The sequence below is a fragment of the Bombus pyrosoma genome, linkage group LG5 (assembly GCF_014825855.1).
Source record: "Bombus pyrosoma isolate SC7728 linkage group LG5, ASM1482585v1, whole genome shotgun sequence".
NCBI classification, from domain to species: domain Eukaryota; kingdom Metazoa; phylum Arthropoda; class Insecta; order Hymenoptera; family Apidae; genus Bombus; species Bombus pyrosoma.
In genome coordinates, this window is record NC_057774.1 from 10,560,082 (window position 1) to 10,578,125 (window position 18,044).

At 36.6% G+C, this 18,044-nt stretch overlaps 1 protein-coding gene across 8 annotated transcripts in view; it reads left to right on the plus strand.

Moving 5' to 3' along the window:
* The window catches only part of LOC122567513 (papilin), a 155,808-nt gene that overhangs the window by 129,650 nt on the left and 8,114 nt on the right, over positions 1–18,044 (plus strand). For 3 of the 8 annotated variants that reach the window (XM_043726117.1, XM_043726123.1, XM_043726116.1), the window contains exons 7-33: positions 300–423; positions 546–626; positions 734–906; positions 1,279–1,414; positions 2,071–2,414; positions 2,952–3,131; positions 3,342–3,515; positions 4,189–4,371; positions 4,944–5,085; positions 5,296–5,411; positions 5,617–5,980; positions 6,226–6,435; positions 6,724–7,635; positions 7,696–8,041; positions 8,304–8,428; positions 8,516–8,725; positions 9,030–9,428; positions 9,761–10,117; positions 10,391–10,567; positions 10,771–10,950; positions 11,695–11,874; positions 14,406–14,621; positions 14,759–14,929; positions 15,173–15,586; positions 16,169–16,381; positions 16,611–16,796; positions 17,405–17,641. In XM_043726117.1, the coding sequence (XP_043582052.1) occupies positions 300–423; positions 546–626; positions 734–906; positions 1,279–1,414; positions 2,071–2,414; positions 2,952–3,131; positions 3,342–3,515; positions 4,189–4,371; positions 4,944–5,085; positions 5,296–5,411; positions 5,617–5,980; positions 6,226–6,435; positions 6,724–7,635; positions 7,696–8,041; positions 8,304–8,428; positions 8,516–8,725; positions 9,030–9,428; positions 9,761–10,117; positions 10,391–10,567; positions 10,771–10,950; positions 11,695–11,874; positions 14,406–14,621; positions 14,759–14,929; positions 15,173–15,586; positions 16,169–16,381; positions 16,611–16,796; positions 17,405–17,641 (6,550 nt within the window). Of the gene's footprint in view, positions 1–299; positions 424–545; positions 627–733; positions 907–1,278; positions 1,415–2,070; positions 2,415–2,951; positions 3,132–3,341; positions 3,516–4,188; positions 4,372–4,943; positions 5,086–5,295; positions 5,412–5,616; positions 5,981–6,225; positions 6,436–6,723; positions 7,636–7,695; positions 8,042–8,303; positions 8,429–8,515; positions 8,726–9,029; positions 9,429–9,760; positions 10,118–10,390; positions 10,568–10,770; positions 10,951–11,694; positions 11,875–13,625; positions 13,797–14,405; positions 14,622–14,758; positions 14,930–15,172; positions 15,587–16,168; positions 16,382–16,610; positions 16,797–17,404; positions 17,642–18,044 lie in introns of all 8 variants that reach the window. The other 5 variants (XM_043726119.1, XM_043726120.1, XM_043726121.1 and 2 more) reach the window with 5 other exon arrangements.

An 18,044-nucleotide genomic window follows, 5' to 3' on the forward strand; every position in this document is an offset into this window, starting at 1 on the left:
TTCCGTTCGTGCACGTCGAGTTGTTTTGTCTGTGGGAGACAATCGAATGAACGACGAAAGCTCGTGAAAAAGAGTAGATTTAGCGAGAACAAGAAAGAGAAATAATATTTCTCCTTTACTCTCGCTGTATCTATTTAAGTACCATTTCTGTCAGATTTAGGTTACGCTGAGTTCTAAATACCGAATATTGTAGAGTGGGTTTGTTGTTGGGGAGCATTTGAATTTAGGCAAAACAACTCCATTGGAATTTAAGCGAGGAACATTACTGTACCGGCACGTAATTTCTGTTTGATTGTCAGCACGTCGGATGTGACATGATGCTTGGAAGCGACGTGAAGGAGGATGCATGCAGAGAATGCGGTGGTGATGGATCCAACTGTAACACCGTTTCCGGTTTATTCGATACCGACGATCTTCAAGTGGGTAAGCTGAGAAATTTTACATTTTTAATATTATTGTAAGATACGATTGATAAATAAAACACGATTCAACATACCGAAACAAACTTTGTCGTAAGATTACCAATTTTATTAAACTTTCTTTAGGATACATCGATATTATACTGATCCCGCAGGCTGCAACAAACGTGATTATAAAAGAAATCAAACCGTCGAACAATTATCTAGGTGAGTGAAATATCTTAATTATAAGCGATTACCATTTATGATTATCCAATAAGGCGTTGATGAAACTCCTGTCGTTGTTCACGTTTTAATACATTTTATACCGGCAGCTATTAGAAACACTTCAGGCAGTTATTATCTAAATGGAAACTGGAGGATAGATTTTCCACGAAGCTTAAAATTTGCCGGAACCATATTCCATTATTCGAGAGATCCGCAAGGTTTCTCGGCACCCGATACCATTACCGCCTTAGGGCCGACGAGTGAACCAATTTACGTGGTGGTGAGTGGCTGCATCGCTCTTAAATAGCAAATTACAACGTCATCCAGTTAAAAAAAGAGTGCAAATTCTTCCCAATAAAATAAGTGAAATCGCTAAATAGTAAAATGGTGCCTTGTCCATAATTTTTTTTATTTCTCTCTCCACTTTTGCTTTATGAAGCTAATTTGCTGAAATACGACTGCAATGTTTCATCGAGCATAATTTCTTTTGTACCAGAAATAATCGATGCGATATAATAATGGTAGATGTAATATAATAATATAATGATCGATGTAAAATACTGTTAAAATAACGATCAGTCGAATAAGTAGATGGGTATGCTACATTATATCATATAAGAGAAAGAATAATTCGCCGAATTGATTTCGACAGCTTTTGTATCAAGACCACAATGTCGGCGTGCATTACGAGTATAGCGTGCCGAAGAGAATCTCGCAGCAAAATGATGCGGATAGCTACACATGGATAACCGATGAATTTTCCAGCTGCAGTGCGACTTGTGGCGGAGGTAATATTTCCAAAATTAATACCGTTACCCAAATACACGGTGAATGTAATCAATAACCCGTCCGGCTAGCGTACCGAACGCGTTTCCATCGGTTCTAAATTTGATAGAGTAATTTACGAACGGACGGATACTCAGCGTTTGATGAACGTTTATTAATTAATATGCTTTTCATTTAACCTACCTGAAACAGATCATTCTGTGTCCATCGCATATTGAATTATCGAATCGGTAGATCGCCAAGGGCGAAAGTTGTTGTATTTTCGCCAACTATGAAAACAGCTCTTGCTTTCTAGTTTCGAAGTGTCATTTATTTACTTAGAAGGCAAATTATGAATTACAGATACATTATTTTCTTAAATTGCTAGAGTACTTTTATATTGTATCGTCTCACTTATCGTACGCATATTGATAGCGTTAATCCCTTCATATTTTATTCATAAAATCAATAATACGATAATTATTAGGTTTCAGTTATTGAAAAAAAAAATATTCGTTAAAAGAATACAGCGTTCAATTGCAATAAGGAACATAGTATTAATAAAATAATTTCCCAAATGATAACATATTTTTAAAATTTAATAAAAAATGTTTACAAATCTCTATAGGTGAATGACCTTGCTTTATAAATATTCATGTTGAATAATTCTCTTTCGAAGGTTACCAATCGAGACGAGTGGCCTGCGTACGAAGAAGGGACAGGCAACCGGTGGATGAGAGCCTTTGCGATCCACAGATGGAACCAGATACAACCGACGCCTGTAACGTGGATCCATGTCCACCTGTGTGGGTGGAGGGCGAGTGGGGTCCTTGTAGCAAGCATTGCGGCGAAGGAGGTGAGCAGAGCAGAGGGATCAAATGCGAACAGGTCATCTCTGGTGGAATCCCTACGGTGGTGGACGATAGTCAGTGTCTGGAGAAGGTGGGACCAAAAGGGCCGACCAAACAGGAGTGTAACAAGAACGTGACGTGCCCACAATTTCACGTTGGACCCTGGAAACCGGTACGAATTACTTACGTCTTATTTTTCCAACTTGATCTTTTCAATGTTCACTAAATGGCGAAATAGAAAGAAAGTCGTGTTTTTATGAATGCAATGAAAAGAATGGAACCTGATCAGAGATTTGTTTCACCTAGTAAACTTCATAGTGTTTTTATAATGTTATTTCATACATCTTTATATATCGTGTCTACTCTTCTACTTTTATATTTTTAATTAAAAGATTGTAAATTTTATGATGTTGTTGTAATACTTCTTCAAAATTCATTAAAAAGACAAGCAAATAGAATATATAAAAAAGAAATTATTTAAATCCAGACACCAAATCAATTTACGCACCCAATAAATTTTTTCTATAACTTGTCAATCAGTGAAAGTATTAATTATATAACTCTATAAACGTGTTTATTCTCTGTTATCAGACAATGTGGTTGTTTATCATACATTTATATCACTTTGCTAATATGTTTTTAGGCAACTTATTAAACAATGAAACTATCAATTAGAATTCTATAAAAATCTTTGTTGTCTTTTGGACAGTGTGATCATTTATGCGGTCCGGGGAAGCAAACGAGAAAAGTGACGTGTTACATGAAGGTGAACGGAAAGATTCAACTGCTGAAGGATCAGGCCTGCGAGGGAGAGGTTCCCAAGTCTGAGAAACCTTGCGAATTGAGACCTTGCGCCGGCCTCGACTGGGTCACGTCGGATTGGAGTGGAGTAAGCTCGTAATTTTTCACGCGATACCCACCCGAAGATCACCGCGTTCCATTAAAAATATTCCCCGCGAAAAAGTAGAAGCTTCTCATAGAAATATTTTTGGCAAGCAATATTACAAGAGCCACGTACAAATGAAATGTGTCCCCATTTCTTTTCGTGTCACGGACGTTCTTTGCGATTATCACCTGACTCTGGTCACTTTTCGTTTAGTGCGACGACAAATGTGGTCTGACTGAAGAGACCAGGACCACGTACTGCGCTACTCAAGATGGGACCGTTTATCCGGACGAAAAATGCGACGCTGAAAAGAAGCCGGAATTGACGCGAGATTGCGAAGCTGAAAAGGATTGCGAATTCCTCTGGTTCGCCTCTCAATGGAGCGATGTAAGTCAATTACATTCCTTTTTGGAACGCTTTTCAAATTATATAGCGACATTATATTTATTTCTTGAAGAATTGGAACTGCAGTTATTCTTCATTTTCTAGACATTTACAACATAACCTTTTTGACATTAACGAGACGCTACTTTAGAAGATAATTTTTAGTAAGTTTAGAACGTCCTATTACGAATATGAAACAAAATGAACTTTAAAAATAACGTTTAATCCGTTCGTTGTTAAAATAAAAATCCGCCTCGAGAGGGTTAATACATCCTTTGATGTTAGTTCAACATAAAGGATGTATACAATGGCACAAAATAAACAAATTGGAACGCTTTTCAAATTATATAGCGACATTATATTTATTTCTTGAAGAATTGGAACTGCAATTATTCTTCATTTTCTAGACATTTACAACATAACCTTTTTGACATTAACGAGACGCTACTTTAGAAGATAATTTTTAGTAAGTTTAGAACGTCCTATTACGAATATGAAACAAAATGAACTTTAAAAATAACGTTTAATCCGTTCGTTGTTAAAATAAAAATCCGCCTCGAGGGGGTTAATACATCCTTTGATGTTAGTTCAACATAAAGGATGTATACAATGGCACAAAATAAACAAAATTCATTATTCAAGTCACACTTGACACACAATTACTTTGATCCCATAGTGTTCAGCGAAATGTGGGTCAGGTGTACAGACACGCAAGGTGTTCTGTGGCACGTTCGATGATGAAACGGTGAAGAAAGTGCCAGACGAGAAGTGCGACGCAGACAAGAAATTCAACGAAACGAAGAACTGCACCGCCAAGGAAGAGTGCAAAGGTGAATGGTTCGCTGGTCCGTGGAGCAAGGTAATGTATATATTTGAAATAATCTTGACTATTCCCTAGGTTTTCTCCTCTTCAAGTTTTCTCAACGATTCTGACGAAGACCATTCACTTTAAGTATGTAGTTTCAAGAATAATTTCGTATGATTAAAGATGATAAAGTTTATTTAAAAAAGAAAAGTAAGGAATAAACGGATTATTATTAAGATGAATAGTAAATTGAAGATAACAGATGTATAATAAAATAACGATAGAGACAAATGCAAGTATAATCAAAAAATGGTGTTCCAATGTTAAGTAAATACCATTGACACGGATAACTCGAGAAACGAAGTTTCTTTCAAATAATTTCATAATGCTTCATCTAGCCTTTCTTCTTCAATTTCTCCTTGAACAAACGGAATCGTTGACAAGAAGTGCAGAGGCTGATTTTTTTTCGAAAGTCTCGTTAGCCACGTGAAATATCCGCGAGAAATACATCGTGTCCTATTCCCTCGGTCGTCGAAGAAATTCAATATCTTCGACGGCTTTGTAGCGAACCTAACAAGAAGCGTCCGCCTCAAATTTCTTCCATTAATCACCTTACCGTGTTCCAGTGCTCGAAACCGTGTGGTGGTGGCACGATGAACCGCAAGGTGATTTGCATGAAAGCCAACATGACGGTCACATTGAGCAACTGCGACTCTAATACGATCATATTCTCCATGGAAAATTGCAACAATCAAGCCTGCGAAGAAGGTACGTCCTAAATCTTGGAGAAGTTCAGAAAAGTTGAAAATTGATTCATGCTGCAATTAAAAAATCAGGTTTTCTAGTGTTTTAATAAGTCACCTAAACTAATTCAATTATATTAATTTACGTATTCAATGTTCTTAATGTAAGTGTCGTTTCTCTCCAGAAATAAACAATAATGAAGGATAATTTGGTTAATGAAAATCTTGTTTACAGACGAGGTGATACCAATGCAACCAGAGAAAATCCCAGATCTCACTGAAGAGGACGAAGAGTGCGAGGTGTACGAGGATGAAAACTTCGTGACTGTCTCTTCGAGCTTGACACCTAGCGTAAGTGAAATTTGATCGTAGTTAATCAAATACTTAGTTTCACAGTTTCTTCATCCACCGTTACATTTATATCTCATTTTCCTATGAATGTGATGATAATTTATCATTTTTCTATTGGTACAGGTGTTATTAAAATTTATTTTCTCAATTTACTTTTATGATTCCCCCGATTTACATAAAAGTGTAATTTTATCTATTGATTTAGGATAAATCTAGTAAAATGTTAGATCTTACGGAAGCAACTCCTCTGAGCTCGCCAGATATGGGTGATACTACCGGAAGCGACATATATGATAAAATGCAAGGGGATGCCGGATATACCAGGGGCGACATATCTCCTGGAGAAATGGAAACGGGTGAAGGAAGTGGGACAGATTTCACGGATATATACACATACACATCAGGGTTTGAATCGACGTTCGAGGGCAGTGGAACCAACGAGGTAACCGAAGATGGTGAACTGTTTGCAACGGAATTTGGAATGACGGAAATCGGCGTGACTGAAGAGATCGAATCCACCATGGATTCTACTGACGAATCGACAGTTGAATCGATGACTGAGTCTGATGGTGAGTTGATGTGATTTTGTTCTTAACAATTGTAGCGTGGTAAAGAAATTGCTTAATTGAAATGTCTATCTGTATTTCGAAAAAATAATATTGGAAGACATTTCCTTTTTAACTAGATAATATAGTAAGTTTTAGTGTTTTTCCCTTAATTGAGATATAAATTTAATGTATTGACAACAAATTTTATTATGAAATTATCTTCTTGAATAATTACGTTGTTTGAAAAATATCACAAAATAATTCAGGTACGGATATGACAACTGAGTCTGGTGCAACTGAAGAAACAACAACTGGATCGAGTGACGAGACTACCGAAATGCTAGAGAGTACTGAGAGTGGACCAACCGAGGCCACGGAATCCACTGAATCGGGCCCAACCACATCTTCGTCGGAAACCGAAAGCACGGTTACTGAACAGACCATTTCAATAGAAATGACCCCTACCGAGGAATCTGGTAAATCGAAATTCCATTATTGTATAAACAGAAATGTTACGTTAGAAACACCATCAATTGAAAATTTTGAAATACTAAATAACAACACAATTATATTAAGAATTAATTATATGTTAATGATACAAGTGTAATTTAATTATACGATAACCTTTGATCTACATGATAAAGCACACTACAAATTCTTCACACAAAGGCTTCTACTTTTTTCTTTCTAAAAGTTTTGCCTCTTATTCTGAACTCCGAACAAACCAACTATTGTTGCTGCTAATTATTAATTTTATATGTCAGCAGTTACGTTCGAGACAACATCAGAAGTAGAAGAAACGGGTATGACTGGAGAAACAACAGAATCAGGTGCCACCGAAGAAAGTACCGAATCAGGATCAACAGAACCAACGATGTCTACGGAATCAGGAGCTACAGAAGAAACCACAGAATCTGGTGTAACGACAGAAAGTACGCCAATAGAAATCACTGAGTCTACAGAATCTGGAGCTACGACAGAGTCTGGAGCTACGACAGAGCCTGGAGCTACGACAGAGTCTGGAGCTACGACAGAGTCTGGAGCTACGACAGAGACTGGAGCTACGACAGAGTCTGGAGCTACGACAGAGTCTGGAGCTACGACAGAGCCTGGAGCTACGGAAATCACTGAATCAACAGAATCTGGAGCTACGGAAGTCACTGAATCAACAGAATCTGGAGCCACGACAGAATCTGGAGCTACAACAGAATCTGGAGCTACAACAGAATCCGGAGCCACAACAGAATCCGGGGCCACAACAGAATCTGGAACCACGATAGAATCTGGAGCTACAACAGAATCTGGAGCCACGACAGAATCTGGAGCTACAACAGAGTCTGGAGCCACGACAGAATCTGGAGCTACAACAGAATCAACAGAATCTGGAGCAACTACTGAAACCACGGAATCTGGTCCGACAGAAACTACCGAATCTGGCATGACAACAGAATCTGGTATGACTACAGAACCTGGCAAAACAACAACAGAACAAACGACAGTTTCCGGCGAGACCACCGAATCTGGCGCCACGACCGAATCAGGAGAAACTACAGAGTCTGGTGCAACCACTGAGAGCGGCGAAACCACTGTGTCTGGCGTAACTGATACTACTGTTTCTGGATTGACACCGGTCACTGAGGAAGCAAAATCGGAAGTAACTGAGAAGATAGACAGACGTAAGTACATTTAGTTCATTGATACGTTTTGTATTAATTAATATAAATTTTCTCTTTCAGTATACGGATTCTGGACGACCATTGGCCCAGAAGAAACCACGCGCAAGCATCGCGTGTGCAAAGTGCTGAGGAAGAAGACCTGCAAGGCCTCGCCCTTCGGTTGCTGTTACGATGGAATTACTGCGGCTGAAGGACCGTTTGGCCAAGGATGTCCCACGGTACAGACTTGCAACGACACTAAATACGGTTGTTGTTCGGATGGAGTGTCTGCAGCCACTGGTCCGGAGAACCAAGGTTGTCCCGAATCACACTGCAAGGAAACGTTGTTCGGTTGTTGTCCTGATGGAATTATCGCTGCTGAGGGCAACGACTTCGAGGGATGCAAGAAACCTTGCAGCGAAACAGAGTTAGTATAATATTTTAAACATTGCGATAGTTATTATGTTTTATAATATTCCAGAAAATAGATTTTATTAATATTTTAAGGACATTGATAAGAGAAACAGTAAGTAGAATCTACATAATGTTTTAAACGTCACAAGAATGATATTTAATGTTTAATGTAGTGACATGAGAAATTCTGTTGCAATAATTAGTACGATATTTAATATATATAATATTTATTTAATATTTAGATATTTGTTAATGATATTAAATAAATATTTCAGATTTGGATGTTGTCCGGATAACGAGACTGCAGCTAGCGGAAAGGATAATATCGGATGCTGCAATGTCACTGAATTTGGTTGCTGTCCTGATGGAATTAAGCCTGCTTCTGGACCAAATGAAGAAGGTACATTGTAATTTTTACTGAGTATATTTAAAAATCCTTAAATGTTATTAATCATACTGAGATGTTTGGTTAATATAATGACTGCAGGTTGCGAAGAGGAAATTACTTCTGTCACACCTCTCACAGAAGAGTATGAAACAACTACAGTACAGGAAGATTGCGCAAATACCACCTACGGATGTTGTCCGGATGGTATTTCGACTGCTACTGGCACAAATTTCGCAGGATGCGGTGTTATCAATGTAGAGAACTGCACTATATCGTACTTTGGATGTTGTCCTGATGCTGCCTCACCAGGTAAGTTGCATAATTATATAAAAATCTCAAAATATACATTCTCGAAAATTTCTGTATTTCTCTAGCCAAACTTCTACAAATTCAAATGATTCTATTAGGCTTGTTCTATTATCTGTAAAAGTACTTAATTCCAATTCCCACATATTACGCCATCTTCAATATTTCTAATCCAAGATAAATTCTCCTTTCTCAAAAAGATACAAAAAAATAGGCTGGTGATATATCAGAGCAAATTAAATATAAAAAAGAACTCCAGTCTTCCAATTTTCTAAGATAATTACCAGCTAATAAACATCGCACGTAGCTTTGGGTCCTAACAACTATGGCTGCCACATGCCCTGCGAAAACAGCACTTATGGCTGTTGCGATGACGGTAGCACTCCTGCTCATGGTCCAAACAGAGAGGGTTGTTGTCTGTCGACACCGTTCAAGTGCTGTCCAGACAACATACTTCCAGCTCGTGGTCCAGATTTCTACGGTTGTGGCTGCCAATACTCGAGATTCGGATGCTGTCCAGATAACAGCACTGCTGCTCGTGGTCCAAACAACGAGGGCTGCGGTTGCAAGTATACACCTAATGGTTGCTGTCCTAACCGCTTCACCCCGGCCACAGGACCAAATTACGAAGGCTGTCCGTGTTATACGTATCAGTTTGGTTGCTGCCCTGATGGTGTCACCATCGCTAAAGGACCTCATGGACAAGGTAATTATGTCAAAAACTGAAATCATGTTAATCCTGATATACATATAGTGGCGTGGTAAAGGAATGTTTAAAATTTTTACTTACTCGTATCAGTCTTAACTTAATTATTACTATTAATTATTACTATTAGAATTTTCTTTGTCAAAAGGTCCTTATTAATAATCAAAGCATAAAAAGACATAGGAATAGAAATACAAATGTAGATGGAACCAGAAATAGACAAATCTATGGTCTTTATCTTTTTCCCTTACACAAATTAATTCTAATTCACTTCATATATTGTGGAGAAACATAACCTCAAAATGTACTTAGTACCACATCGTTTCTTGCAGGCTGCGGTTGTGAGAATACAGAATTCAAGTGCTGCTCAGATGGAAGAACTCCAGCAAAGGGTCCAAACTTCGCTGGATGCACTTGTGACACCTCGAAGTATGGATGTTGTCCCGATGGGGTGGAAGAAGCTCAAGGAGAAAACTTCGAGGGCTGTCTGTCTGTTCCATCTACTCCTGGTGCAGCGTGTGCTTTGGAGAAGGATAGAGGACCATGCCGGGACTTCACCGTCAAATGGTACTTCGACACAGAGTATGGTGGTTGCTCGCGGTTCTGGTATGGAGGCTGCGAGGGTAACGAGAATCGATTCAAAACGCAGGAAGAATGTAAGCAAGTGTGTGTGCAGCCCAAAGGAAAAGGTAAAGTACATAAAACATACTGTTGAAAAAATTCAAATTCATTTAAAACGTTGAAATTCAATTGAATATTTGAGAAAAATTTAAAAATAATATATTTTTAGGGAATTAGTTTTTTATTAAGAAACATATGCACCTTTTCTGTAACAATTGTGATATTATAATATTTGTACAATATTTACAACGTTTATGCGTACAAGTTAAATTTTTCTTATAGTTTTAAACATTGCATATTTTAATTATATCCGAGATATTAGAAGTCAAAAAATTTCGCAGATTCATGTAACCTGCCGAAAATCTCTGGGCCCTGTGAGGGCTACTTCCCTACTTGGTATTACGACTCTGGGAGGAAACAGTGTGGTCAATTTGTCTATGGCGGTTGTCTCGGAAACGCGAATAAATTTAAAACGAAAGAAGAATGTGAAGAGCTTTGTGTCACTCCCGATGATTTGGGTAACTTCACCAATTCTTATTGAAATTCTTTTCTCGTTTTTATCAATGTTTGACAACATTTACGACAAATCATTCTTTTAATATGATAATAAATATTTTCAATTTGCAATTCCTCTAATTCCAAAAGGTAAAAGTTAAATTTATATTTTGTATACTGCTACTTCGTTGCTAATATGCTCTCTTGTATTTTGTTACTTATGAAGACCCGTGCGAACAGTCGAAAGAGCCAGGTCCCTGCGAAGGCAACTTCACCAAATGGTATTTCAACGCAGAATCGCAAGCCTGCGAGCAATTCCGCTATGGTGGATGCAAAGGAAATGATAACAACTTCGCGACGGAAATCGCTTGCCACCAACAATGCTTGCAACCAGGGAGGACACGAGGTACGTTCTCCAGCGCAATTCTCTTGATTCGACATTCGCACGTACCATGCTCGTTATACTGCCTGAACCCATTTTTCATATTAGATATTCTTTCCTACCAGATTCGTTTGAAAGTGTTTCAGATTTTTATCTATTTTTTTGCTCGTAGAACGAATCGAAGAACGTATATTTCGTGTGGCAACCTTTTTGACGATTGTTTTTGATTTTCATTTTTTAAGCGATTTTTTTTACAGTTGTTTTCTGATGAACGTGAAAGGAACAGAAGTACAGCTAGCAATGGGAGTGGAAAGATTTATTATTAATTTATTTAATAGTAATTTATTTAGATTTAGACGATCAGAAAAATAATTCGCGCGAGATTATTTTTTATTACATACTGTGAACAGAATTTCTTGATTAGTAGTCAATTTTCAAGCTGCGGTCGATCGGAGAAATTGAGAAGAATAATCGAAACTAAATCGCCAGATAGTTCGTTCAAATTCCACAACACGATACAACGAAATACACTCGGATATATTAAATGGATATGAACTACGATTTTCTATTGTACTACAACTCTGGCGACTTAGTATTCGTCTGAAAACATCGCGCCAACAATCCGAATCTACATTTTCAACCAAACACCAAACACGATCTCAGCAAACATTCAGGCACCACATGTCACATAAAAGCACCAAATTGGCACCGACCATCGTCAAATATATCAAAGCTCTATGAGTAATCCGTAAAAATACATATTTCCAGTAAAACTGACAGACGTGTGCCGCCTGGAGAAAGATCCGGGCCCTTGTCCGGGCTCTGTGTTACGCTGGTATTATGACGCCGTGCGTCAGATGTGTAGCCAATTTGTTTACGGCGGTTGTAAAGGCAATGCCAATAGATTCCTTACACGTGCTGCCTGTGAGCAGCGCTGCCCCGTAAAAGGTATCAGAAAAAGCAAAAAAGAAACAATCATAAAGAAAAAAAGAAAAAAGAAAGAAAAAGAATCCAAGAAAAAGAAAGCGATTAAGTAAAAAGGATAGCACAGAAAAGAGAAAACGGAGAGATCAAAGGAACAAGCTTATCTGCTTCTTGTATAACAGTGTCGCTAGCAATATTCAGAAAGAGAGTTGTTTCTCGTTCATTGATATTTGTGGAATGGTTTAATATTGGATAATTGAGAAATTACTCTCGATGTTGTCGTTGGTGATGGTTCGTTTGTCGTTGTCTCTATTTGTTGGCACAAAACACGTTTAACCCTTTGACAACTAATATTAACTCTGCTGTGATCATCGAATGTTTATTTCAGCAACGAAAAGGATTTGTATTGTTTCAAGAAGATATTTAACGAGGAATTAAATCGCGGAATCACTATCAATAAGAATATTTTCATTTTAACGTTAGAAAAATTCGATTTAGATTTGTCATGGATGAAATTTCATCCATGACAGCTTCCGAGAAATAATCGTGAAAATTATTATCTCTCACCAGGTTTTATTTCATGTAAAGTATTTTCCTCAAAGTGACCGATGTCAAGGGTTTAACGAGAAAAGTGTTAATTGTAATCTGAATATCTTGGTTTTACAAATTTTTATTTCTTCTGCCTTCTTATTGATCGTAATCGATTATATCAAGCATTGCCTTTTATCAAAGCACAGTATGCACTCAAAAGCACCCTTTCCATTTAAGTTGCACGCGATATCAAGCTGTCGTAGCGTTCTACGAGTCAATCCAATCAATGGAACTTGATTTTGTCGTATTATGTCCTCCGCAAAGCGGTTCTCGTCTCGAGATCGATCGTTCGATAGCTTTTGTCTGGCTTCGAACGAGCTCTCTCAATGGAGTAGCGCGATTTCCTTTCATTAATATTTTATGAGTGATCGCGTCGGTGATTTTTTATTGATGGTATTACAAGAAAGAAGGAAAGTCATTTAACTTGATTAATTCGTATGACGTTAAAATTCAAATAATCGAGCTTATCTTATTCTTTTATGAGCGCACTGATTTTATCTGTCTTATTTCTTAATTGATCGATTGTGATAAGAGAATTTCACGGAAACATTTAACTGATAATTTTAAACGGAATCTTTTTATGGTGGAATGTAGAAATGGAACTGATAGCTGCACGAAATAATGCTTATATTTTCAGGAATTACAAAAATATTCGTTTCAAAGGTCGTAAGATAGTTGCAATAACACAACAATTTACGACTTACAATAAATTATATAATTATGACGTTTATTTAATCTGTCAAAATATTGAAACATGCGATTAAATATATAACGATAGAAATAATGATACACGATACTAAATATGTTTTAAGAATTATATTAAAGAATTTCGAGATTTATGCCACTTTTTAAGTAGTATAATGCGTATTTTATTTTGGATATTGCTGCATATTATGTGCATTTTGTACATTTTAAGCGTTTAAATGTTTCATAAAAAATGAATTTTACTTAATTAAAGATTTAATCATTAAAACGTGATTAAAATTAACTAATTTCTATCTTCGGTTTTGATTCACTAGTTTGAACTACTTATTACTTGAAGTCTACATACATCTTTTTCACTGTTTTAATATTTTTTTAGCACTCTGTATCGTGCATTAATTTAGAAAAAAAGACCGCAGATCGTTAACGACAATATACTAAAATCTAATACTGCATGATATAATAATTAATGCGATTAACAGATAGTTGCTTGCTGCCGCGAGCCGAAGGTAACTGTGGCGAGAAGCAATCTCGATGGTACTTTGATCAGTCGGAGAATCGGTGCATGCCGTTCTATTATACTGGTTGCGGTGGAAATAAAAATAATTTCGAAACTAGGGACGCATGCGAGTCTGATTGCCCGACTAAAATTGGTAAGACTTTGTCTGATCACATTCATCTTATTTTCATCATATTTCTTAAACATACAAACTATCTCTTCTCTGTTTTGTCTAAACTTTAGCTTCTTTTAGGTTAAAAAGTATCTTTCAACATATTTCTTTTAGCATAAATTAACAGAATATAATCTAACGCTTACAACTTAATTAACGCTTTCCTTGTCAGTTTCGCTGTATTATCGTTATTGTTCCTTTCTTGTGTAATTGTTCTCGATGTCAATCGTACCGCATGCACGTAAATTGTTTTACGGATTATACTCTAATGTGCGTTTTTTGCAAAAACAAATATATTCTTAATATACGTCCATCGCATAAATATATTTACAATAAATTAAGTTATATACGTTGTATGTTGCTTTATTTGTTACAAAATGTGAGGAAAAAAGTTCAATAAATTTTTTAAACGAATGTATGGAAAACGAGAAGGATATATTATAGAATTTTTAAAGATATTGTTCCCGACGATTATTCGCGATTCAGGACAATATTTTAGCGATTTTCCAAGGATTTTATTGAACTTTTTACTTCTCGGTATCATATGCTGAAACAAGGCAGATTTCTTATGCTATCTTTGTCCAAACACAGAGCAAGACACCTGCCTCTTGCCCGCGCTTTTGGGAGAATGCCACAATTATACTCAACGATGGTACTACGATTCGTACGAACAACAATGTAGACAATTTTACTATGGTGGTTGCGGCGGGAACGAGAATAATTTTGTTACCGAACAAGATTGCTTTAACAGGTGCCAAACTACTACTAGCACCATCACACCATCGGAAGAGGACGGATTTAGACCAGGTAATATTTTCTGTAGCTAAAATATCGGATATTTTGTTCAATATAAATCCAATACTTGCAGATAAAATGGAACATTGGGATTACATGAATTAGACGTAAAAATGCGAATTTAAAGTTTAATACGTAAAATTTTCCAGATTTCTGCTTCCTTTCGAAGTATACCGGTCAATGCTCCGAAGAACACGTCAAATGGTTCTACGACAGCGGCGATGGTGTCTGCAAGCAATTTGTGTATAGCGGCTGCCAGAGCAATGGAAATAATTTCGACAGTCACGAAGAGTGCGAATATCGATGTGGAGATGTTCAAGGTTTGTATCATTGTTTTCCTGTTTCAATCACTGTAAATAAGTTTACCATAATCACTATGATAAATTCTCTTGCACTATAGTAACAAGTTTGACAACAAAAGACACGAAATTCTGAAAATAAACTTTACAAATTGCAAAAAAAAATGGAGAAATGATTACTTCAAATATAATACTTGCTACCAATTGCTCTAACGGTTGCACTATTTATCTTTCTCATACTTTTCTTTTTACTTCTTTCTTCAGATCCATGCACTCTACCCAAAGTCATCGGTCCCTGCAATGGTGTCGTTAGACAATACTACTACGACCATCAATCAGATTCTTGCTACGAATTCGAATATAGCGGTTGCCAGGGTAATAAGAATCGTTTCCAGGATAAAGAATCCTGCGAAAGGAAGTGTCAGAAACATGTTCAAACAGAAACACCTGCAAATGTTACTGTCGTACCTATTGTATCGGTTGAAACTGCCTCGAAGAATCCGATTTGTTACAAGACTGTCGATCCTGGCTCTTGCAATGGCGATATCACCGCTTATTACTATGATTCACACAATCAGTTGTGTCAGGCGTTTATCTATGGCGGCTGTGAAGGAAACGCGAATAGGTTCCAGACGGAAGAACAGTGCGAACGTCTTTGCGGAAAATTCCATGGTCAAGGTATGTGTAGTGATTTTATTACTTTTATTACTATTCAGGCAGCATGGTTTCTGGGACTATAGCTCTATATACAGGATATTAGAAAATTTATCGGAAAAATATCTACAGATATGTGCATAGAATCGATTCTAGACATCAACATGATGACAAAATTTTAACGGATTTATAGATATAGCTACATTTGAATCTTTCGTAATGAAACTTAATTTAACAGCAATTTATCAACGTTGTTAATTATGATATAACTATAGCCAAATTCTAAACAGGATTCGGGATGAAATTGTATTTTTAGAAATTTTAGACATTTTAAGCGATTTTATTATCCTTTTATAATCCTTTTTACTATTCTTAGGATATTTAGTAGGATAAAATTCAGTGATGTTATATAGATATATAATGATTATATAAAACAGATTAATAAATATTGATCCTATTTAAAATATATTCATGAATCATTGTCTAATTTTTGTATTGTCTAATCAGTAGATTATCGTATATATTCCAAGGAAATTGAGTAACAATTTAAAAGATTCCTCTGTTGTGTAACTTTATTAAATCTTTATTAAAAAATTCTTTTTACAGATATGTGTAATCTACCAGTGGATTCTGGCGTTTGTAGAGGCTCTTTCGCCAAATACTACTACGATTATGTCAATCGCGTTTGTCGCGAGTTTCTGTACGGCGGATGTGAAGGCAACGCGAATAGATTCAGCACGATGGCAGAGTGTGAATCGATTTGCATTCATCACGAAGAACCCGTGCCACCTGGAAACGGTACCAGCCTCTCAAGCTTGTGTAAGTACTACCACTCGTTTGATACGCAAAATTCCACCCAAACTTACTAACAACGTAGACGATCTCCGAAATCTTTAAACGAAACGCGAAAGAAATTCGAAAGAATATTACTCGAAAAGAATTTCTCATAATTTTCTTTCAATAAATCTTTAAAAAGAAATCGGGAATTTCTTTTCGAGAGAATAAAATTAGCTCGCGACAACAATAATTTTGAACAATGATGATCCAGCGATTTGCAAAGAACCGGTCGACACAGGATCTTGTGCTTCGGGTCGACATGATTATACCAAGCGATTCTATTTCGACGACGAACAACAAACATGTCGAGGGTTCATTTATACTGGATGCGGTGGAAATCGTAACAGATTCAAGACCTTCGAGTCTTGCATTAACACTTGTCTTACCAGTAAGTCGAGTAAGTCGAGGAACGGTGTTCCCCAACGATCTAAACGATATTTTTGTTACACGTTTAATATTTTGAGCTTCGAACATGGTGAACACATTTCCATTGTATATCACTGTACATTGTAGCCTTAATGTTTTATATCAATGTTGTTTCAAATCCTCGTGCATACCTTTTCCTAATACCCTTTTTCTATCTGGAGGGGAAGAGCACGATAAATCACACTTTCTATTTCTCTTTTACAAAGCAATGGATTTTAATTTAACCGTTTAATTTTAATCATTTTACTTTAAAATATTCCTTCTGAGTCATAAAGCGACATTAAAATAAAAAAGCGGCAAATATATACGCATCGTGTATGTGACCAGCGATGTTCATTTGTCTGAAAAACTCTGCTTCTTATTTTTCCACAGTTTTTATTTCTCAATCGTTCATCCTATCAGCTATTATCGCTCCTAGTCGTAAGCTTCAAAATCTGTGTACTATTGCTTTCACCGCAATATGTTTTTTTTTATTATTCTTTTCTTATTACTTTTTATATACATTTTTATATTTTTTTCTTTCTATCGTAAGAACGTTTGTATTTTCCTTTGTTGTGACTGTAATGGGTGTTTTCATAGCTACTAACGAGATCGACTCCGAAGAGAATAAAAAGGATCCTTGTGCGGAAGCTCGCGAGGAATGCAATATGATTCGTTGTCCTTACGGCAAAGAGGAGTTCGTAGATTCTCAGGATTGCGGACGATGTCGTTGCGTGGATCCTTGCAGGACACAGATTTGTCCGGATGACACCAAATGTGCCATTACTCTGGTTGGTACCGAGGATGGCACCGAATACAGAGGAGTTTGTAGATCAGGTAACTGGAAACATTAAGCTATATTATATTTTCTATATTGTCTGTATTGAAGATAAAAAAGGGTAACATACGGTTCTTCTTTTCATTTATCGATTTCAGATCCAGTCATAACCAAATCCACTTACAAGAATCCAAATACCCATATCCATCCTAACTTTGTTAATTTTTCCCTCTTCTAACGAAAGTCTGCCTGATTTCGATTGAAAACAAGTTACGTGGTAAAGTAATTGAACATTTTTCTCCTTTTAATAAGAAACAAACCGACATTAACATCTAGAATTGATGCTCCTCTTTTTATCTCGTAAACTAAATGAATTTTTCCTGGCATGATTTAACTTTCCAATTTACCGCTCACATTCACGATAAACATATTAAATATATGACGAAAAATTGTTATACGAAT